Below are 22,585 nucleotides of genomic sequence, written 5' to 3' on the forward strand. Positions count from 1 at the left end.
ACTACAGCATGCTAGTAATCAACTACAGTGATGTATGATAAGTAGCTCCATTTTATGACATAATTGTGTATTCAGAAGAATTTTTTGGAACTGATGTTGGTTGTGAAAGTATATGGCGATAAACGAGTTCATTATCTGCTCAGTCCTCCCTGAAACCATTCCAAATGTATATTGGTAAATCAGAAATACCCTGTATTAATACATGCCAATTTTCCGTATATTATATTTTGATTAAAATAACGTCACGATTGACATTTCAGCATCAGCAAGTCAACTGGTAGGAATCAGCTGCCATCCAATTGTCGTTTATCTTGACTGCCATGGAATTGTAGTGTTTCCTGGCTGGTAGTTATCTATAGCTACATCTATACAATCCAAACAACTGTGAAGTGCATGTTAGAGGGTACATCCCATTGTCACAGTTGTTAGGATATTTTCCCATTCCATTAATGTATGGACCACAGGAAGAATGATTGCGTAAAAGTGTGCGTGCTGAAATTAGTCTAATCTTGTCCTTGCACTTCCTATGGGAGCAGTATGTCGGGGGTTGTGATACAGTCCTAGATTCAATACTTAAAGGTAGTTATAAAAACATTCTAGGTAGGTTTTCTCGAGATAGGGTGGATGTGCAACTCTTTCAGCATCTTCTTGATTCTACCCCATGGCTGAAATAGCCTATTACCACTCATGCTGCCCTTCTTCATATCCATTCAGTGTGCCCTGTTATAGCCCATTTGGTTTGGGTCTGCGTTCACACTTAAGCAAAATTGTAGGATGTAGGATATATGCCGATCTTAGTAAAGTGTGGCTGACTTTCTAGTGGCAACCTTACCCCAACCCCCCTCTCCCCCACCTCAACACTGGATGGAATTTGGGAGGATAGAAATTGAAATTCTCTTCCAGCCATACAGCTCAGTGTTTCCTGTGATTTTCCTAAATTGCTTAAACCAGGACACAACAGATTTCCTTGTTAGTCCTTTTCCAACTGGAGCTTGTGCTCTGTATCTAATAAGTTCGTTATGAGTGGAGCAATAAATCTCATTCTCCTCTCTTTCTTCATTTTCAGATACGTAAACTGTGGGAATACTTACCCTTTGATATGCCTTTGTTTCTCATAAAAGAACTGTAGAAGTGCCACTAAAGAATACAACCTGATCAGTTGTTATCAAAATACCCCTCTACAGACTGAGATCTTCACATGTGAAATGTTATTTGTCACTCAGTTACATATTAGAAGACATTTTCATGTGGCTTTGCCTGCAGGTGTGCTGGGTGGAAGTAGATCATATTGATATGTGTGTTAGAGTATAAGATTGCAACTGTCGCCAAAGGATGTGTTTTTCATACGGTTTGCAGAACACTGCACTGAGCAGATTGTAATAATCACCAGTTCATATCAGTTCATGCGAAACATAATGTTTTGTTTGTTGGTAGTTTTGCTTACTTTCCTAATGAATTTAACTGTTAACAAATATTACAATTCAGTTTCTTAATAATTTATTTATTCTTTTTTTACATTTATTAGCCTTATGAAGAGCAAGGAAAGGGATCAGTGGGAAGATCACGAAAAAGAATTTATTTTGAAACAACTTCTGGAAATTATACCTATCTTTGATCTTTCAGATGAGGCAGGCAGGTACGTAATTTGGTTTATTTGTAAGCTACTTTGCTCCTCCATGACAAATTCATTTTAATGAACTACATGTATCATAAAAAGGAATAAGAAACAATAATTCAATAATTGGTGCATAAGCCTCTGATTTGTTATTAGATTATTGTCCAGAAAACTAATCTTACATGATGTTTTGTAGGGCTAACCTCAGGCAGCTTTTGTTAGATCTGCTCCTCAATGACGACGTTCAGGTGCCACTTGTACCAGTTATTGTATCACTACTGTGTAATGCAATCCCTGATACATTTATCAGACTTCAGACATTGGCTGAGATTGTCTCAGAAATGCATGAACCTCTTACAGTTGTTTGTTCAGAAATGTCAGTAGAAGAAAAACGGAAGATAGAAATAAAAGTAAGTAGGTCTTCTAACTTCTTCCTTTCTTTCCTCAGATGTTATTTCTGATTATGTAGTAGTGATGCATACTAATAATATTCCACTGTCTGTTTTACCCATTGTATTCCTGTAAGTATGACTGTATAACAACTGCTGGATATGCATTTTAAATATCATGGTCCTGGCAATATAATAATAAACCCACAGTCTCTCATGAGAGTAATAGTTCAGTTATATTATGTCTTCTGGATTGGTTTGTCATGTCAAGGCCACAGCTGAATTAATCCTCCCCCATTCTCCCTCCATTTTCATACAATTAATTCCTAAAAATTGATGAAAGGGGGGGAGAGTCATAAATTACGTCTGTACTTGCCCCTTTTAAAAGTAACAGTGCAGAAGGCATTAGAAGATTTTAAATATGTATGTTTATGTTGTTTAACTATTTCACAACTTTAAAGAAGTTATTCATTCATTGCATCCACCTCTATAGCTAAGGGGCCGGCACTGATTGCCTTGTCGATGACCTGTGTGTTCATTTCCTGACATTGCCAGTGAGTTTCCCTAGGTGGTAGGACTGAAATGGCATTCACTCACTCATGATGCTATTTGAGGAGCTACTTGAATGAGAAGCTGTGGCTCCAAGGTCGAAAAGCTGACTACAGCTGGAAGAGTAGTGTGCCAGCTCTATGCCCTTCCATACCACATCCAAATGACACCATATGGCAATGAATGACATAGCAGCCAGTTGGCATCTCACAGTCTACTGTACATGATGGTGGAGTTTCCATATTTTTTGTTTATTCATTGCAGTAGTGTTGCTGCATAGCATTTTAAGTATGAGATGTCTGTACAATAAGGTCTCCTGCCACCCCATGGAAAACACATTTATTTGCAATGAATCTTATATTGTTGGAAAGGCTGGACTTTCAGCTATTTTAGCTATTTTTCTACATAGTCACTTTCACTGTTGATGGACATTTGCATGTGCTATGCTATTTTTCATATGCCTTTGTCATAAAACTCTCCCGCTGTGTTGTGCAGATAGCGCTTGACCTCATTTTTCAATTCATCATTGGCCCAGAAATACATTCCATCCAGGTGTACTTGAACACAGGAAACAGATGAAAATCACTATTGGTAAGTCTGGGCTGTGTGTGTGGGGTGGGGGGGAGACATGGGATGGGGATGGGTGAGGATGTCCCATCCGAATTGGCCCAAGAGGTCAGCTGTTGCATGGGCAGTTGAGATGAAAATGCGTACCCTACGTCAGCATTCCCCTCCTTCGGTTTTGAATGGCACGACACAGTTGTAACAAAGTCTCACAGTAGTGAGTGTTGTGCCAATAGACATAAATTGAGACAGCAAAACACGGTTTCTGTCCCAGAACACACCGGCTACCACTTTGATGGCAGCAAATGTTTGTTTGTACTTTCAGAGCTTCAGAAAATTTGTATGCCGTCAATGACGAGACTTTCCTTAGTTTCAGGTGTTGTGTAGGATACCCAAGTTTCGTTACCAGTGAAAACTGAAAACTGAATCCAAAAATTAGTTGCGCTATATTGCTATTTATGTTCTTCAGTGAGCATTTTGGGGAGTCACCTCACTCTCACACCTAATAATGCAAATGTTTGGTACTCTGACTTCAGGGATCCATTTGCACAGCTTGTGAACTGTCTCACTCAGATATCTAAGCATTTGTTTCTCCTCTTTTACAACTGTTTTGCCTGAAACTGAAAGCTAGCCGGAATGCTGTTCATCGTAAACTCACTGACCCACTTTCGTGCATTTTTGACATCCATAGCCCCCACCCTCCCCCCAAGAACCATGGACCTTGCCGTTGGTGGGGAGGCTTGTGTGCTTCAGCAATACAGATAGCAGCCTTTTCAGTAGTTGCAGGGGCAACAGTCTGGATGATTGACTGATCTGGCCTTGTAACACTAACCAAAACGGCCTTGCTCTGCTGGTACTGCGAAAGGCTGAAAGCAAGGGGAATCTACAGCTGTAATCTTTCCCGAGGGCATGCAGCTTTACTGTATGGTTAAATGATGATGGCGGCCTCTTGGGTAAAATATTCCAGGTAAAATAGTCCCCCATTTGGATCTCCGGGCGGGGACTACTCAGGAGGACGTCGATATCAGGAGAAATAAAACTGGCGTTCTATGGATCGGAGCGTGGAATGTCAGATCCCTTAATCGGGCAGGTAGGTTAGAAAATTTAAAAAGGGAAATGGATAGGTTAAAGTTAGATATAGTGGGAATTAGTGAAGTTCGGTGGCAGGAGGAACAAGACGTCTGGTCAGGTGACTACAGGGTTATAAATACAAAATCAAATAGGGGTAATGCAGGAGTAGTTTTAATGAATAAAAAAATAGGAGTGGGGGTAAGCTACTACAAACAGCGCAGTGAAAGCATTATTGTGGCCAAGATAGATACGAAGCCCACACCCACTACGGTAGTACAAGTTTATATGCCAACTAGCTCTGCAGATGACGAAGAAATTGAAGAAATGTATGATGAAATAAAATTAATTATTCGGATAGTGAAGGGAGATGAAAATTTAATAGTCATGGGTGACTGGAATTAGAGTGTAGGAAAAGGGAGAGAAGGAAACGTAGTAATTGAATATGGATTGGGGCTAAGAAATGAAAGAGGAAGCCGCCTGGTAGAATTTGAACAGAGCACAACTTAATCAAAGCTAACACTTGGTTTAAGAATCATGATAGAAGGTTGTATACATGGAAGAACCCTGGAGATACTAGAAGGTTTCAGATAGATTATGTAATGGTAAGACAGAGATTTGGGAACCAGATTTTAAATTGTAAGACATTTCCAGGGGCAGATGTGGACTCTGACCACAATCTATTGGTTATGAACTATAGATTAAAACTGAAGAAACTGCAAAAAGGTGGGAATTTAAGGAGATGGGACCTGGATAAACTGATTAAACCAGAGGTTGTGGAGAGTTTGAGGGAGAGCATAAGGGAACAATTGACAGGAATGGGGGAAAGAAATACAGTTGAAGAAGAATGGGTAGCTGTGAGGCATGAAGTAGTGAAGGCAGCAGATGATAAAGTGGGTAAAAAGACGAGGGCTAGTAGAAATCCTTGGGTAACAGAAGAAATAATCAATTTAATTGATGAAAGGAGAAAATTTTGAAATGCAATAAATGAAGCAGGCAAAAAAAAAAAATACAAATGTCTCAAAAATGAGATCGACAGGAAGTGCAAAATGGCTAAGCAAGGATGGCTAGAGGACAAATGTAAGGATGTAGAGGCTCATCTCAAGAGGGGTAAGATAGATACTGCCTACAGGAAAATTAGAGAGACCTTTGAAGAAAAGAGTGCCACTTGTATGAATATCAAGAGCTTTGATGGAAACCCAGTTCTAAGCTAAGAAGGGAAAGCAGAAAGGTGCAAGGAGTATATAGAGGGTCTATACAAGGGCAGTGTACTTGGGGACAATATTATGGAAATTGAAGAGGATGTAGATGAAGATGAAATGGGAGATACAATACTGCGTGAAGAGTTTGACGGAGCTCTGAAAGACCTGAGTCGAAACAAGGCCCCGGGAGTAGACAACATTCCATTAGAACTAATGACGGCCTTGATAGAGCCAGTCCTGACAAAACTCTACCATCTGGTGAGCAAGATGTATGAGACAGGCGAAATACCCTCAGACTTCAAGAAGATTATAATAATTCCAATCCCAAAGAAGGCAGGTGTTGACAGATGTGAACATTATCGAACTATCAGTTTAATAAGTCACAGCTGCTAAATACTAACGCGAATTCTTTACAGACGAATGGAATAACTGGCAGAAACCGACCTCGGGAAAGATCAGTTTGGATTGTGTAGAAATGTTGGAACACATGAGGCAGTACTGACCTTACGCCTTATCTTAGAAGAAAGATTAAGGAAAGGCAAACATATGTTTCTAGCATTTGTAGACTTAGAGAAAGCTTTTGACAATGTTGACTGGAATACTCTCTTTCAAATGCTGAAGGTGGCAGGGGTAAAATACAGGGAGCGAAAGGCTATCTACAATTTGTACAGAAAGCAGATGGCAGTTAAGAGTCGATGGGTATGAAAGGGAAGCAGTCGTTGGGAAGGGAGTGAGACAAGGTTGTAGTCTCTCCCCGATGTTATTCAATCTGCATATTGAGCAAGCAGTAAAGGAAACAAAATACATTAGAAGAATGAAACCTGCACTTCCACTTTCCTTCCCATAACACCCGCAACTCTGTTATAATGAATTTCCCTTGAGGATCTGCAACTGCTTGTAGTGAGATTAAATGAAAATGTTTGAATATATAAAATATTGTACCTGAATTTTCTGGACTTTGAGAAATGTGTTTGCTGTCAACATCTTTGACTGCATTTGGAAAGTTATGTATGTTATATAAACCATTTACAGTATTTAGAAAATCATCTTCAAAAAGGCTCTTGCATGTGGAGAGGCTGGAGGCAATCCCACGTTTTCATAATTGTCTCCACAATTCCAAATGGTTTTGAATCCTATTGTGAACGTCAGGACTATGTCTCAAAAAATTCTTCTGGTTTCTACGAACCTGGAGGAATTTTCGTTTCACCAGCTGTCTACGATCCTTAAGAAATTACATTATTCCATTGAAAAAAGTCTGTAGTTACTCGTATTTCATCGCTATAAACAAGGGAGTTATGCACAGTAACCACATGTATGCTATTATTTGCCAGTATCTTGTTTACATATCTCAAATCCTTAATGAGAAAAGGTGTTGTGAATATTTCAGTCTTGCGTTATAGTCTGGGCACATGAGCTGAATGGAGTGTGATATATACAGTCAATTTTCTACAGAGTGGAATGAGTTATGGATGCTATCCCAAGTTTAAAGAGTAGTTCAGTATTTTAACTATATTTGGTATGTGGCAACATATGACTTTAACATGCATCAAATGGAAATTCATAGTGACCTCTATTCTTCTTTGCAAACTATTCGACTTTGTTGCAGTAGTTTAATTTTGAAATATCACAATAATATGGCTATTAACAAAATGATAAGCAGTTCATTTTGAAGCTGACGAATAAAACTATGAGATGCATGACAATCAAATTTTTGTACCGAATAGACAAAGCAGCTCAATGACAGCTCCACTCTGCTCTGTTGTGCTGCCCCACTAAAGTCCAGGATTTAAGCTGGATTCGGAGTGTGGGACTTCATGGCTTCATGACTATACTAACATTGTCCTGCACGAATAACAGGTAAAGAAAATGGGTACAGTAGTCAGGCGCACCACCCACAAAACAAAACCATTTACACAATCAGGAATGTAAAAAAATCAAATGTGTTGAACGTGAAAGTTTATATGTGGAGCAAACTGTTAGATGCTTTTCTGTCAGGTTCAGAGAGCACTCAAAAGTAAGCAAGAACTGTAAAGTCTCATTTAGTGCACACTACAAAACTACAATCATAACACCAGCAGCCTTGAGGAATTTATCAGGATACTATATAGGGGAGATTAATCGACGATCTAGACAAAATTGAGGTATTGGCATCTTCAAAGAATGACCGCAGTGTCTCCTCAGTGAACTAACAGAAATCAGAAATAAAAATTATCTGGATTGTCTGGAGTATCTACTCTAATGTGTTATAAGTCCACACTTTAGATGTGTAAACCTGTCATGATATACATAATCATCTCAAAAATACACTACATAAAACAGTGTCATTATTGATAATGCTCTACTGACTGTCTGTTCATTGATTAGCATATGTTTCATGGTGTTGTCCCTACCCAGCATCAGCCTGCATGTCAAAAATCTTTTATGAATATGAGTGTTAAAAAATTGCAAAATTGATTGTATGTACTGTTAATCTCATACTACATTGTTCTTGATACTTGTATTAAGACTCGTAAATGCATGAGAATGGCCAAAATACTGAAATTTCAACAATAAAATAAAAATGGTAGTAGGTAAAGGCAAATACAGTGTCATTGAAAAGAGCTATTCAGCAGGATTTCTGACTGGTTGTGAATTACAGAGCTCAAGACTGGTTAAAACTATGGAGTTAGTAGATCCATTATATTTTAGTAGTTTGTAATTCAGTGTGTTTAAGCGCCAAAACATTGTAGATTAAAGACGAATGAGTCAACAATCCCTCTTTCTCTTCGTTGTAATGATGTGGCTGCTCATAATAATAATAATAATAATAATAATAATAATAATATTAATATATAGTAAAAGTAAGTGTGGTGTGTCTGTGCGTGCTGCAAAACCTCATAAGCAAATTTTGCAGCCCCCTGGAGGTCACATGATGTAGTAACCTCGATCTCCCATCCGTGCAGGAGTTTTTGTTTTTGAACTGCGCAGGTTGCTTATGAAGATATGGATGTCTAAAGAGGGCAGCTTCTTGTGACATAAGATTTGGTGACAGCTATGAATTTACCATAAAACTATTTGCGTTGTTTATGTAATATAAATATCACTGCTTGGTAATAGGCTGCTTGGTAATGGTTCCAGGTTTGATCTGTGCAGTGCAGATTTCTAGAATTGTAGTAGTAAGTACTAGAATTTCTAGAGTATTCTTACACAGAAGTATAAATGTTAGACGTTGTGTGCCATGCAGCTCAATTCAAATTTCAAAGGTGAACCTGTAACAAGAAGTAGTATTACTTCGGCTGTTATAGCAATATTACAGTAATAATTAATAGTGCTATAGAGAGTGGTTACAGAATAGAGTAGGGATTTTAAATTTAACAGGATGCTGAAATATGAAAGAGGAAGAATCTTGCAAGTCATGAAGTGAAAAGAAGGAAACAAAAAGAACAGCAATGAAATGAAACATATGAGGAGCGAGAAGCACATTCAGCTTCACAACCAAAGAGAATGAATAGATTGAGATAAAACTTAACAGACGAACCATGAGAAGAAACTAGAGAAGAGGCTCGAGTGAGACATTCAGCAAGCATTCATGGAGAATCTGCTAAAGAAACAAGATTACAAAATTAATTAAGTAGACTAACAATGAGTGAAATAGTGTTAGAATGAATGAAGTTTGAGAAAGACTACACCCACAAGTGTGTGAACAGAACAGTGTATGAGAAGTGCAAAGCAGAAAAAGCAATGCTTGAGGTTTTGCAGGTGCATCATTCTGTTACAATCCCACTGAAGATTACAACAAATACATACATGTTGTCATTGACAAACTTAATCAAATGTATTGGTAAATACCTAAGTGTATTTAAGAGTACTTAGACTCTTTTTGAGGTTTAGAAAGTATGTTTGTGCATGAAATACTAACATCATTTAGAAGTTCATGTTTACGGTGTTCTTAAGTGTCGTAGAGTAACTGGGAATTTTATCAGAAAACAGATGAAAATAGAGATAAAGTGAAATGGGTCTTTTTTGGATAGTTAAAAAATAAATAAAAGAAGATCCAACATAAATAAAATGTCCACCTCAGTAGCTGAATGGTCAGCGTGGCTGACTACCATGCAGAGGACCTAGGTTTCATTCCCTGTGCTTTGGTGGCCGAACTGTTACGGGGTGCAGAAACCTGTTATGTTTTAATTCTATGTTAATGCATGGGACATAAAAAGCCCAAGCAGCTGTTGAATCCAAACCCGAGTACTCTGATTTGTAACTTGAAATTTGAACAATCAACTATTAGAAGGAAAACATTGCTCATTACAGATATGCTGCTAAGTTAATTACTTTGAAGAAAGAGAAAGGAAAATTTTTAAATAGTGTAGTTATTTACGTGATGGGGCTGCCAGAGATTGCTCTGGTTTGTGCAGCTGAGTGTAGAACAATTACTTTTAATTAAAAGAATGCGCTATAGTTCAAAAGTAGAGACTTAAACAGACTTTTAAAAGGTAAGTAATTGAGGGGACGAACAGCTGAATGATAATTTTCTGTTAGAAAGAGATCGTAATTTATTAAAGTGTATGATTAGAAAATATGTACATATGATAATTCGAGAGATTAAAGAGATTGTTACCTTATGACACCTTCGCAAATTATAAGTTGATAACTAAGTGATAAAGCATTTTCCTTAATTCTTCTTCACTCATTTTTTATTTGTTAATTTATTATTAATAAAAAAGAAACTTCCCAGCTTTAAAAAAAAATCACTTACCAAAATACACTCCTGGAAATTGAAATAAGAACACCGTGAATTCATTGTCCCAGGAAGGGGAAACTTTATTGACACATTCCTGGGGTCAGATACATCACATGATCACACTGACAGAACCACAGGCACATAGACACAGGCAACAGAGCATGCACAATGTCGGCACTAGTACAGTGTATATCCACCTTTTGCAGCAATGCAGGCTGCTATTCTCCCATGGAGACGATCGTAGAGATGCTGGATGTAGTCCTGTGGAACGGCTTGCCATGCCATTTCCACCTGGCGCCTCAGTTGGACCAGCGTTCGTGCTGGACGTGCAGACCGCGTGAGACGACGCTTCATCCGGTCCCAAACATGCTCAATGGGGGACAGATCCGGAGATCTTGCTGGCCAGGATAGTTGACTTAAACCTTCTAGAGCACGTTGGGTGGCACGGGATACATGCGGACGTGCATTGTCCTGTTGGAACAGCAAGTTCCCTTGCCGGTGTAGGAATGGTAGAACGATGGGTTCGATGACGGTTTGGATGTACCGTGCACTATTCAGTGTCCCCTCGACGATCACCAGTGGTGTATGGCCAGTGTAGGAGATCGCTCCCCACACCATGATGCCAGGTGTTGGCCCTGTGTGCCTCGGTCGTATGCAGTCCTGATTGTGGCGCTCACCTGCACGGCGCCAAACACGCATACGACCATCATTGGCACCAAGGCAGAAGCGACTCTCATCGCTGAAGACGACACGTCTCCATTCGTCCCTCCAATCACGCCTGTTGCGACACCACTGGAGGCGGGCTGCACGATGTTGGGGCGTGAGCGGAAGACGGCCTAACGGTGTGCGGGACCGTAGCCCAGCTTCATGGAGACGGTTGCGAATGGTCCTCGCCGATACCACATGAGCAACAGTGTCCCTAATTTCCTGGGAAGTGGCGGTGCGGTCCCCTACGGCACTGCGTAGGATCCTACGGTCTTGGCGTGCATCCGTGCGTCGCTGCGGTCCGGTCCCAGGTCGACAGGCACGTGCACCTTCCGCCGACCACTGGTGACAACATCGATGTACTGTGGAGACCTCACGCCCCACGTGTTGAGCAATTCGGCGGTACGTCCACCCGGCCTCCCGCATGCCCACTATACGCCCTCGCTCAAAGTCCGTCAACTGCACATACGGTTCACGTCCACGCTGTCGCGGCATGCTACCAGTGTTAAAGACTGCGATGGAGCTCCGTATGCCACGGCAAACTGGCTGATACTGACGGCGGCGGTGCACAAATGCTGCGCAGCTAGCGCCATTTGACGGCCAACACCGCGGTTCCTGGTGTGTCCGCTGTGCCGTGCGTGTGATCATTGCTTGTACAGCCCTCTTGCAGTGTCTGGAGCAAGTATGGTGGGTCTGACACACCGGTGTCAATGTGTTCTTTTTTCCATTTCCAGGAGTGTATATGTACTTGTGTTCTCTGTGTGGCACTGTATGGAATGTGGCAGAGGGTACTTGGTAAATTAGAAACATCATCCCCATGCCCCTCTTTCTATTCATGGTACACAGTATGTTGGAGGTGGGGGGGGGGGGATTTTTGGCACCTCTCTGAATACATATTACCTTGTATAATTATTGCCTCATGAGATTCAAGCTAAACAAAATAGCGCTTTGTGACTTACACTAGGTCTCCCATTGGAAGATGCTGATGACTTCTGTGCACTTTCACACTAAATTAACAAACTCATAATGAACTTTGTATCTGTTATTTAAGTAATCTCTACATAATTCATAAAATACTGCACATTTAGCAGATGACACTGAGGATCACCATATATATTCTGGCTTGTTGATTGTTAATATGGCTATTGTAGTTAAGTTTTCTGTACTTCTCTATTTTTGAGGTTTTCATGAATAATGTGTCGAAAGCATCATTATATAGTCCCTTAACAATATGCTGTCTTATGCTTACATGTTGAGTTTACTTTTAAAGTAGGTGCTGAGAATTGATCAGAATTATCTGCTGAAATATTATAAGTTGCTTTGTCTGGAAGGATGGCTGTGATCACAGATGAATAAAATGGTGGGACTTTCCATGACTTCGTAACAGCAAAGTTTTCACACCATTTTTGTTTCATACTATGTTGTCACTTATGTGAATGGGTACAAAATTCCAAACTTTTTGGAGCGTCTTCCGTTGATTTCATCAGAAGATCGTAATAACATTATTACTGTAAATTTTACTGTCAAAATGTGAATACTGGTCAAGATAATTTTTCGACATTGAAGATAGCAGTAATAGTTTATTCTTAAATTTTCATTGATCATAGCTTTCTTGGAGTTGACAATTGGCTATAGATAGGCCAGTCTCTCAACTTAGTAATGCTTGAGTGACTAAAGTTAACTGTGTACGCAATTTCAAAATCGTTGTGACACAGTGACAGTTATGCAGCCCTCCTCCTTTTCTCTCTTCTCGTGTGTGTGCGCGTGTGCGTGCTCGCAACAATGATACACCTGTGTTTGGATGTCATATTAATCACTTTAGTTTACTTTGCTTGTAATGAGTACTGTATTAATGTGTGTAATTTACTCTCTACTTTTAAACTAAATATTGGGAGTTTACTCAGATGGCTACTTATTTCAGTAATCATTTCACTGTTAATTGCTTGGTACTACTACTACTACTACTACTACTACTGATTATTTCCACAGAGAGCAGAACTGTGTGTTAAACTTTATGAGCAACGGGAAATTCAAGAAGAGGCAATCAAGAGACAGGATTTCATGGAAGCTGAAGCTATGAAACCAGAGATTCAGGCATTAGAGAAAAGAATAGCTGAACTTACATCACAACCTGATGTACTGACCCAAGAGGTGAGCACTACTGCATATGATGTAATGAAAAACACTAATTTATATTTCTACATTACTATGAGAGTTACAGACAGTACTTTGCTTTTAGTTCATGAAAGTGCTAGAGTACCAAGTGTTTACACTATTCTCCACATGCGGATCAGGCAGTTGTAATTTATTACAATATAATATTTTTATAAAAGAAAAACCGTCTTGGTTGCGAAATATTTATTGTCAATGATGCATTTCATCCTTTTGAGGTGTAAAAGTAGCTGGATATGAAACCCATCTGTCATATAGCCATATAAAATGGAAAGTGGACGCAACAGTAACTGGATATATAATCCATCTGTCATGAAACACAAAAAATGTAAGCTGGACCTTGAACACACCAGTTGACATCGCCATAGTAGTACAAAATAGGACCACTCTTACAAAAATAAAGATGGTATGAGCCGCTTGCAGTACAGTGTTCGTTTGACATGCGTCTACATCTACGTAGATACTCCGCAAGCCACCGTATGGTGTGTAGCGGAGGGTACACTGTACCACTGCTTGTCATTGCCCCTCCTGTTCCACTTGCAAATAGAGTGAGGGACAAACAACTGTCTGTAAGCCTCCATATGAACCCTATTTTTTGTATCTTATAGTCATGGTCCTTAAACGCAGTGTATGTTGGTGGCAGTAGAATTGTTTGACAGTCAGCTTCAAATACCGGTTCTCTAAATTTTCTCAGTAGTGTTACTCGAAAAGAATGTCACATGTCCTCCAGGGATTCCCATTTGAGTTCCTGAAGCATCTCTGTAACAATTGTGCTGCTTGTACCTACCAGTAACAAATTCAGCAGCCTGCCTCTGATTTGCTTCGATGTCTTCCTTCAGTCTGACCTGGTGGGGATCCCAAACACTTGAGCGGTACTCAAGAATAGGTCGCACCAGTGTCCTATATTTGGTCTTTTTTACAGGTGAACCACTCTTTCCTAAAATTCTCCCAATAAACCAGAGTCAGCCATTTGCCTTCCTTACCTCAGTTTTAACATGTTCGTTCCACCTCATATTGCTTTGCAATGTTGTGCCCAGATATTTCTGCTACGGTCGCAGGTTCGAATCCTGCCTTGGGCATGGATGTGTGTGATGTCCTTAGGTTAGTTAGGTTTAAGTAGTTCTAAGTTCTAGGGGGACTGATGACCACAGATGTTAAGTCCCATGGTGCTCAGAGCCATTTGAACCATTTTTGAACCCAGATATTTAAATGACTTGACTGTGTCAAACAGGATGCTGGTAATACTGTATCCGAACATTACAGGTTTCTTCTTCCTACTCATTAGTATTTACTTAAATTTTTCCACATTTAGGGCTACCTGCCATTCATCAGACCAACTGGAAATTTTGTATAAGTCACCTTGCATCTTCCTTCCTACAGTCACTTTCACTCAACTTCGACACCTTACCATACACTATGGCTTTATCAGCAAACAACCGCAGATTGCTGCCCATTCTGTCTGCCAATTAATGATAGCTGTGTCTCTGATGAACACTCGCTGTCGAGTACAACATAGTGGGTTCTATTATTGAAGTAGTCTTCAAGCCATTCACATATCTGTGAACTTACTCCTTATGCTCATACCTTTAACAGCCTGCTCTTTGCTAAGAGTGTGTGCACTTGGTGTACATCATGGCTTACTGAAAAACACCTGCAGCTTCTTTGCTCAGTAGCAAAAAGTATGTGAAACGACAACATTCTCTGAAGCAGTCAGGTAGCTGGTGTTGCACATGAAACTAATCCCCTTGCACAGATATTCTTGGAATTACTTGAGTGAATGTAAAGTATTGTGATTTCAACAGAGAGAGATCTTTTCTTTAAATAGCATAAATGAATTAAATTCCTCTCTGATCCGTGTCTTTCAGATAACAATAACCAGTGTTTGTCATGGTACAATGCATACGTGCTACAATGTTGAGTATAAATCCAAGTCACTGGTCATATACTCACCGGCCGCTGTGGCAGAGCGGTTCTATGTGCTTCAGTCCGGAACCGCGCTGCTGCTACAATCGTAGGTTCGAATCCTGCCTTGGGCATGGATGTGTATGATGTCCTTGGGTTAGTTAGGTTTCAGTAGTTCTAAGTCTAGGGGACTGATGACCTCAGATGTTAAGTCCCATAGTGCTTAGAGCCATTTGAACCATTTGTCATGTACTTACCCAGCAGATAGTTGTTACGAATGTCAATGTTTCTGACTTGCTATGAATTTTCACTTCCAAGCAACAACTTCATTCAAGCTATGGTAGATGTAAGAGTTGTTTGAACGGTTTTGTTCTTTCTGATTTGTCAGTTCTAAAACCAGTCCTATCATTGTTAACACAATGTTCTTCATACAGTTCAGTTGCAATTTTTATTCAGTTGCAGTATTTATTCAGTTATATAAATTGAAGGGGGAGGGTGGCTGATCAGGACTTCTTGCGGAATCGGCAGCAGCAAGTGAAGATGTGTGCTGGACTGGTATTTAAACCTGGATCTCCTGCTGAGATAGTCAGTGCAGTTGTGATTAACACTGTATCCTGGTTGTGTAGTGGTTAATGGAAATAAACAAATAAATAAATTTGGCATGGACAAAATCTAAATGTGACAGGTGGCAAAAAGGGAAAAGTAAAAAACATTGAGTAGGTTAATCAATGCTTCATGCTGATGCATCTGTCACTGCATTGAGATGTATCAGACAATGATAAGAGATGCCCAGACGTTCGGTAATGCTGATGCCATGATGTAACAACCTCCCTTCCCCCTATCCCCCATTACTGGCTCTAAAATATAAGTTAGCAAAATTATATTGACCCAATCCCCAGTTCCCCTTCTGAATTTATGGCTATTACCACACAGTGGTGAGACTGGAAATTTGATACAGAAGTAATAGTATAGTAGAATTCTGGATGTATATCTCTGATAACAAAAATATTTATTCTAGAACTCTAGTAATCATTAAAGAAAGAAAATACTTTGCACTGGTAAAATGTGGAGGTCTGTTTATTAATGATGAGTAAGGTACCATGTTATCTGAGATCTGTTCCCTATTTTTTAAGAATATCTACTAAATTTATAATTTTGATGCCGTGTAAAGCAATGAATATAGCTACTGTGAATATTACTGGTGAAACTCTTATTTAAATAAGTGTAGAGTGTAGAGAGAGAGGGAGAGAGAGTTAGTGATGCTCAAATAAGTAAGTTAAACCTCAGTAAGTGCTGAGGAAACCTTGTGAGTAGTTTGGAAATAAATGCAACAGTACAAAGCAAATGGCATTTTATTTTAAAGTGAACTAGCTGTACTCAGCCACACTTTGCTGTGGTTGTCTGCTTGAATGGAAAGGAAAGAAAAAAGAAAGCACACATTTCTAATATGTGTAGAAATTGGATATGCGTTCTACTCTCCCGGTCTGTTCAATCTGATCCCCATTCTCTGTCCACCACCACCACCACCACCACCACCACCACCACCATCACAGTCAGACCCTGTATTCACATGCTCCTGCCCCTTCTCTCTGTCCATCTCTTCCTTTCCGTTTTCTTTGTCCATTTCCTCCTACCCATCTGCCCATTTCCTCTTTCCCCCTTTCTCTGATCTTGAGCGTTGTTTATTGTTATTGCAAATTCATAGATACAACTTTCCTGTTTGCTAACAATATTTTGCTATTGTATATTTTAAATATATATTTATATAAATATAATAGAGGGAAACATTCCACGTGGGAAAAAAAATATCTAAAAACAAAGATGATGCGACTTACCAAACAAAAGCGCTGGCAGGTCGATAGACACACAAACAGACGGAAACACACACACAAAATTCAAGCTTTCACAACCAACGGTTGCTTCATCAGGAAAGAGGGAAGGATGTGGGTGTTAAGGGAGAGGGTAAGGAGTCATTCCAATCCCGGGAGCGGAAAGACTTACCTTAGGGGGAAAAAAGACAGGTATACACTCACACGCGCGAGCGCACACACATCCATCCGCACATACACAGACACAAGCAGACATTTGTGTGTGTGTGTGTGTGTGTGTGTGTGTGTGTGTGTGTGTGTGTGTGTGTGTGTGTGTGTGGGTGGGTGTGGGCGCGCGCGCGTGTGTATACCTGCCTTTTTTCCCCCTAAGGTAAGTCTTTCCGCTCCCGGGATTGGAATGACTCCTTACCCTCTCCCTTAAAACCCACATCCTTTAGTCTTTCCCTCTCCTTCCCTCTTTCCTGATGAAGCAACTGTTGGTTGCGAAAGCTTGAATTTTGTGTGTATGTTTGTGTTTGTGTGTCTATCGACCTGCCAGCGCTTTTGTTTGATGAGTCACATCATCTTTGTTTTTAGATATATTTATATAAATACATATTAGAAATCTGTGCTTTCTCTTTTCTTTCTTTTCCATTTAAGCAGACTGAGCCACAGCAAAGCATGACCGAGTAAAACTAGTACACAATAAAATACAATGACATTTGCTTAATATTTTTGCAATTTAGTACCAATGTACTCACAAGGTTGTTGCCTCAGCACTTACAGAGATTCAGCTTAGTTATTCGAGCATCTCTCTCTCTCTCTCTCTCTCTCTCTCTCTCTCTCTCTCTCTCTCTCTCTCTCTCATGTTTGAAAAATAGTTGACCAGGCACTGGGTAGGTATGTACCCAGTACAACAATTCATAATGGGGGGACCTTCCCTGGTATACAGTCACTGTAAAGAAACTGAAACTACCGCATAATAGCTGGAGATATGCTGAATGAAACACATTTGGCTGTTGAGAGGGCAGTGCATGGAGCCTTCAGGGAGTACCATAGCAAAATATTGTCAAATGATCTTTCACAAAACCCAAAGCAATTCTGGCTGCATGTAAATGCTGTTAGTGGCACCAAAGTTAATGTCCAGTCCCAAGCGAATGAGGCAGAAACTGAAACTGAGGATAGCAATGCTTAAGCTGAAATGCTTATCTCTGTTTCCAACCCCATTTTCATCCTTGTACCACTGAAAAAAATGAGAGAAATGAGTATTAATGACAATGGTGTTGAGAGGCAGTTGACATTGTTAACATTGACCAAATCTCCAGGGCCCAATGGAATCCCTATCACTCTATATTGAATTTGCGACCGAGTTAGCCCATCTTCTAACTATAATCTGTCGTAGATCCCTCAAAAAAAGTGGCAGTAGTTGGAAGGAAGCACAGGTCACACCCATCTTCAAGGAGGGTAGTAGAAGTGATCCACAACACAACCATCCAGTAATTATGAGATTGATACATTTTAGAACTTTAGAACATATCCTGAGCTCAAACATAATCAGGTTTTTTTTAACAGAATGACCTGCATGCCAGCCAGTGTGGATTCCAAAAATATCGATCATGTGAAACAACACGCAGTTTTCCATCGTGACATACTGGAAGCTTTGGATCAAGACAATTTTCCTCTTCACATGTGGAATTATTGGGATTTTCTTTCTTTCTTTCCCCCACTTCGGGACCTTTGCCTTTTGTGGGCAAGTGCTCTACCAACTGAGCTACCCAAGCATGACTCACGACCCATCCTCACAGATTCAACTATGCCAGTACCTTGTCTCCTAACTTCCAAACTTCACAGAAGCTCTTCTGCAAACCTTGCAGAACTAGCATTCCTGAAAGAAAGGATATTGAATCTGTGAGGATGGGTTGTGAGTCGTGCTTGGGGAGCTCAGTTAATAGAGCACTTGCCCACGAAAGGCAAAGGTCCCGAGTCAGAGTCTCAGTCTGGCACACAGTTTTAATCTGCCAGGAAGTTATCTTAAAGAGTCTGCCAGTGAAGTTTCTTCAGCATTTTTGTGACACCCTCCCAAGGGTCAAACAAACCTATGGCCATTCATGCTGCCCTTCTCCATGTAAGTTCAGTTCCCCTATTAGTCCTACTTGGTATGGGTCCCTCACACTTGAACAATTCTAGGATGGGTAGTAATCTCTTTTGTGGACTGATCACATTACCACAGCATTCTACCAACGAAAGTGGTTTACCCACGACTAAGCCTATATTATCATTTTGTTTCATATCCTTACAAAGGAAGCAACCATGTGTTTTTGGCCCAAGGACAAAACTGACAGAGGAAGAACTTCCTTTTCGTGGTTCTCATTGGTAACGGAGGCGGATGAGATCATGCCAGTCAGATTGGGTGTGGAGGCACAACTATATGGCATTTAGAGTCTGTGACACTGTTGGAGTAACATTGGTAGAACCAGCATGTTTATTTCATTTGAGCCAAAGAGTATAATTCTGTGATAATAGTATGTGGATCACTTACTTGCAAACTTACCTAAAACAAAATTCTGCCTGTGGCAATTTTTTCTCCTGTCACATCTTCAATTTGAGTCCAACAGTGATGGCTTAAGGATGCTGGAGGCAGATTTTCAGGTGAGACTGGAAACCTCTAATTTGAATTTGCATTTTGGCAGCAGATGTATGAAAATTGTCTTTCTGAGACCCTGTGAAGACTCAGGAATTCAGTGCTGCAACTGTGTTTGGGCAGGCCTGTGTAAGATCATCACTGCCTTCTCTAATTTAGAAAGGCCCTAGAAACTGTGGACTAACCATCGGTAGTTACACTGTCAACCAGCTGGGAAGCCACATCCAGTGGGCCACCCTTTGTGTTATCGAAAGATGAAGATTACCAGAACTCTGATATTAGGAACCTAGGGTGTTGAATCTTAATTGATTTGAAAAACACAAGCAGGCCAAAGAGAACAGTAGTGCTTATCACCCATGACCTTAGCTGAATGAATATAGATATTGCTATCTTCTGGAAGGGGCCCCCCAAATCCCCCTCTCTGGAAATGAATTTATAACACTCATTTTGTGTGCTCTGACCTTGGGGGGACTGTTACCACTTAATGATTTCAAGAGCAGAGTTGGTAAAGGATGAGAGTTACAGAGTAGAGTGATCGGGACACAAGGACTTGGCAGCTGCAGTGCCAATAGTGTTTTGCTCCTTGATCCATGTGCTGAACATGTACTCATTATTACTAACACCCAGTTCTGCATGCTTGAGTGTTACAAGACCACTTGTATGCATCCCCACTTGAAGCACTGGCACATCCTTGACTATGTCACCACCACACAATGTAATAAAACAGTTTTCCTTGTCACAAGGACCACAAGAAATGTCAATGGCCACTGGACAGATCATAAGCTAACTTTTTTTTACCAGTTGAGGATTTCAATTTGTTACAAACCAAGAAGGTCCATCCACAAGCTGCCCTGACAGGCATTCAGTACTTCTAAACTGCACATTAAATCCACTGCTACAGATTACAAAAATGCAATCTCAAATAAGCTGGCTGTTCATCTAGTGAACACTAATAGTGGAAGTCAGAATTGAGCCAGCTTCAGAAGGCAATCACTGATTCAGATGAGGAAACAGTTGGCATTGTGAAAGAAAAAAACACAGATGGTTTGATAAAAATAATGAAGAAATTACGCTTCTGTTCAGTGCCAAATGAGAAGTCCATCTATCCTTTCTTCAAGATCTGTCTTCTATTGTGAAAAAATCACATTACAAAGAAAATGTCAGACACAAATTAGAGAAATAAGGAATAGCTGACGCAATTCTAAATCGTGCCTCCAGTGTTGCCGAGGACCTCGTTATGCCATTGCTCTCAGCAACCCCAACAATCATGGATGGCAGTTCCACCCACATGCAGAGACTTTACCAAACAACTTGATCAACTTAGAACAAGAAAGGCTCATGGTCTTGATAACAACCCTCTGGAGCTGATACAAAAGGGTAATATACACTTGAATACTAGGCTTTTTTTTTTTACACTCATCCTCTTCATTTGGGAAACTTAAGAAATATCTGATGCACATGAAGAATGCTACCATAACTCGAAGAATGCTACCATCATCACTGTCTTCAAGAAAGGCAATTGTAGCGCATGTGTATTGCTATTGTCAATTGCAGGTAAAATTCTCACAAGAATTCTATTAAATTGGCTCCAAATTATATCAGAGATGTTTTTGGCTTGGATCTCAATGTGGTTTCCGAATCTCCAGAGGTTCAACATATATGATCTATGCTAGACAACGCCAGGGGAAAAGCAATGAACAGCTGAAGCTTCTATATTTAGTTTTTTATGACCTGGAAAAAGCATTCAATTCACTAGCTAGATTTGCCACATGGGAGGTACTGAGACATGTCAGATGTCCTGAATGCAGTGTAGAATTGGTTCAAGATATTCATGTTGATATTTCTGGAGAAGTATGTATCAGTAACTCTGCATCGGTTTCATTCCCAATAACTTTGCATTGCATGTGGCTGCCAGGCTGTATAAATCGTCTGTGAACAACCAAGGTGTGGGACAGTTTCATTTTGATGGAAATCTCTTCAATCTGGCAAGAGTTCATTCACAAAGATGTACTCAGATTACCCTGGTAACAGAACTACACTATATCAAAAAAATCAATGGCAAGAAAAACCATGTTACTGCTGCAACCTGCCCCAGGATTAACACTTCTTGTGTTAAATATCACCATCTTAGACACAACACTGGAATGGGTTGATCTCTTTTCATATCTCTTTAAAGCATCTTATCTAAATGGTATTCTTGCAAACAGAACGTTGATGAAATAATTAGGGCTGCCCACATGTTCTGACGATTACTGTACAGACTCTTCTACATCTACACCTGTACTTTGCAAACCATCGTGAGGTGCATGGGTGAGGGTACGTCCCCTTGTACCAGTTATTAGGGTTTCTTCCTGTTCCATTCACATATGGAGTGTGGGAAGAATGATTGTTCGAATGCCTCTGTGGGTGCAGTAATTAGTCTAATCTTATCCTCATGATCCCTGTGTGAGTGATACACAGGGAGTTGTAGTGTGTCCCTAGAATAATCATTTAAAGCCAGTTCCTGAAACTTTGATAGACTTTCTCGGGATAGTTCATATCTATCTTCAAGAGTCCTCCAGTTTAGTTCCTTTAGTATCACTGTGACAATCTCCCAGGGATTAAACAAACCTCTGACTGTTTGTGCTACCCTTCTCTGTAAATGTTCAGTATGTCCTGTTAGTCCTATTTAGTACAGGTCCCACACACATTCTAGAGCTGGCCGCATGAGTTACTTGTATACAATCCCTTTTGTAGACTGATTGCACTTCCCCAGTACTCTACCAACAAACCGAAGGTTACTACATGCTTTACCCACATCTGAACCTGTGAGATCATTCTGTTTTGTATTGTTACATTGTGTTACAGCCAGGTATTGTTTTGAGTTGGCCAATTCAAACAGCGACTTATTGATATTATAGTCATAGGATACTACATTTTTTCGTTTTGTGAAGTGCAGAATTTTACATTTGTGAACATTTAGAGCGAGTTGCCAATCTCTGTACCACATTGAAATCTTATCAAGATCCGACTGAATATTTACGCAGCTTCTCTCAGATAGTACTTCATTATAGATATAGTACTTTGTCATAGATAACTGCATCATCTGCAAAAAGCCTGATTTTACTACTAATATTGTCTGCAATCTCATTAATATAACATGAACAGGAAGAGTCTCAACACTCTTCCCTGGGGCACACTTGAACTTACTTCTACATCTGAGGATGACACTCCATCCAAGATAAAATGCTGTGTTCTCCCTACCAAAAAG

General features: G+C 40.1%; 1 protein-coding gene across 1 annotated transcript in view; it reads left to right on the forward strand.

The window, feature by feature from the left end:
- Positions 1-22,585, forward strand: part of LOC124607058 (condensin complex subunit 3) — a 186,449-nt gene that overhangs the window by 83,263 nt on the left and 80,601 nt on the right. The window contains exons 8-10 of the mRNA XM_047139234.1: positions 1,526-1,636; positions 1,812-2,025; positions 12,802-12,963. Of these exons, the coding sequence (XP_046995190.1) occupies positions 1,526-1,636; positions 1,812-2,025; positions 12,802-12,963 (487 nt within the window). The remainder of the gene's footprint in view (positions 1-1,525; positions 1,637-1,811; positions 2,026-12,801; positions 12,964-22,585) is intronic.

Source organism: Schistocerca americana, chromosome 3 (assembly GCF_021461395.2).
Source record: "Schistocerca americana isolate TAMUIC-IGC-003095 chromosome 3, iqSchAmer2.1, whole genome shotgun sequence".
Lineage (NCBI taxonomy): Eukaryota > Metazoa > Arthropoda > Insecta > Orthoptera > Acrididae > Schistocerca > Schistocerca americana.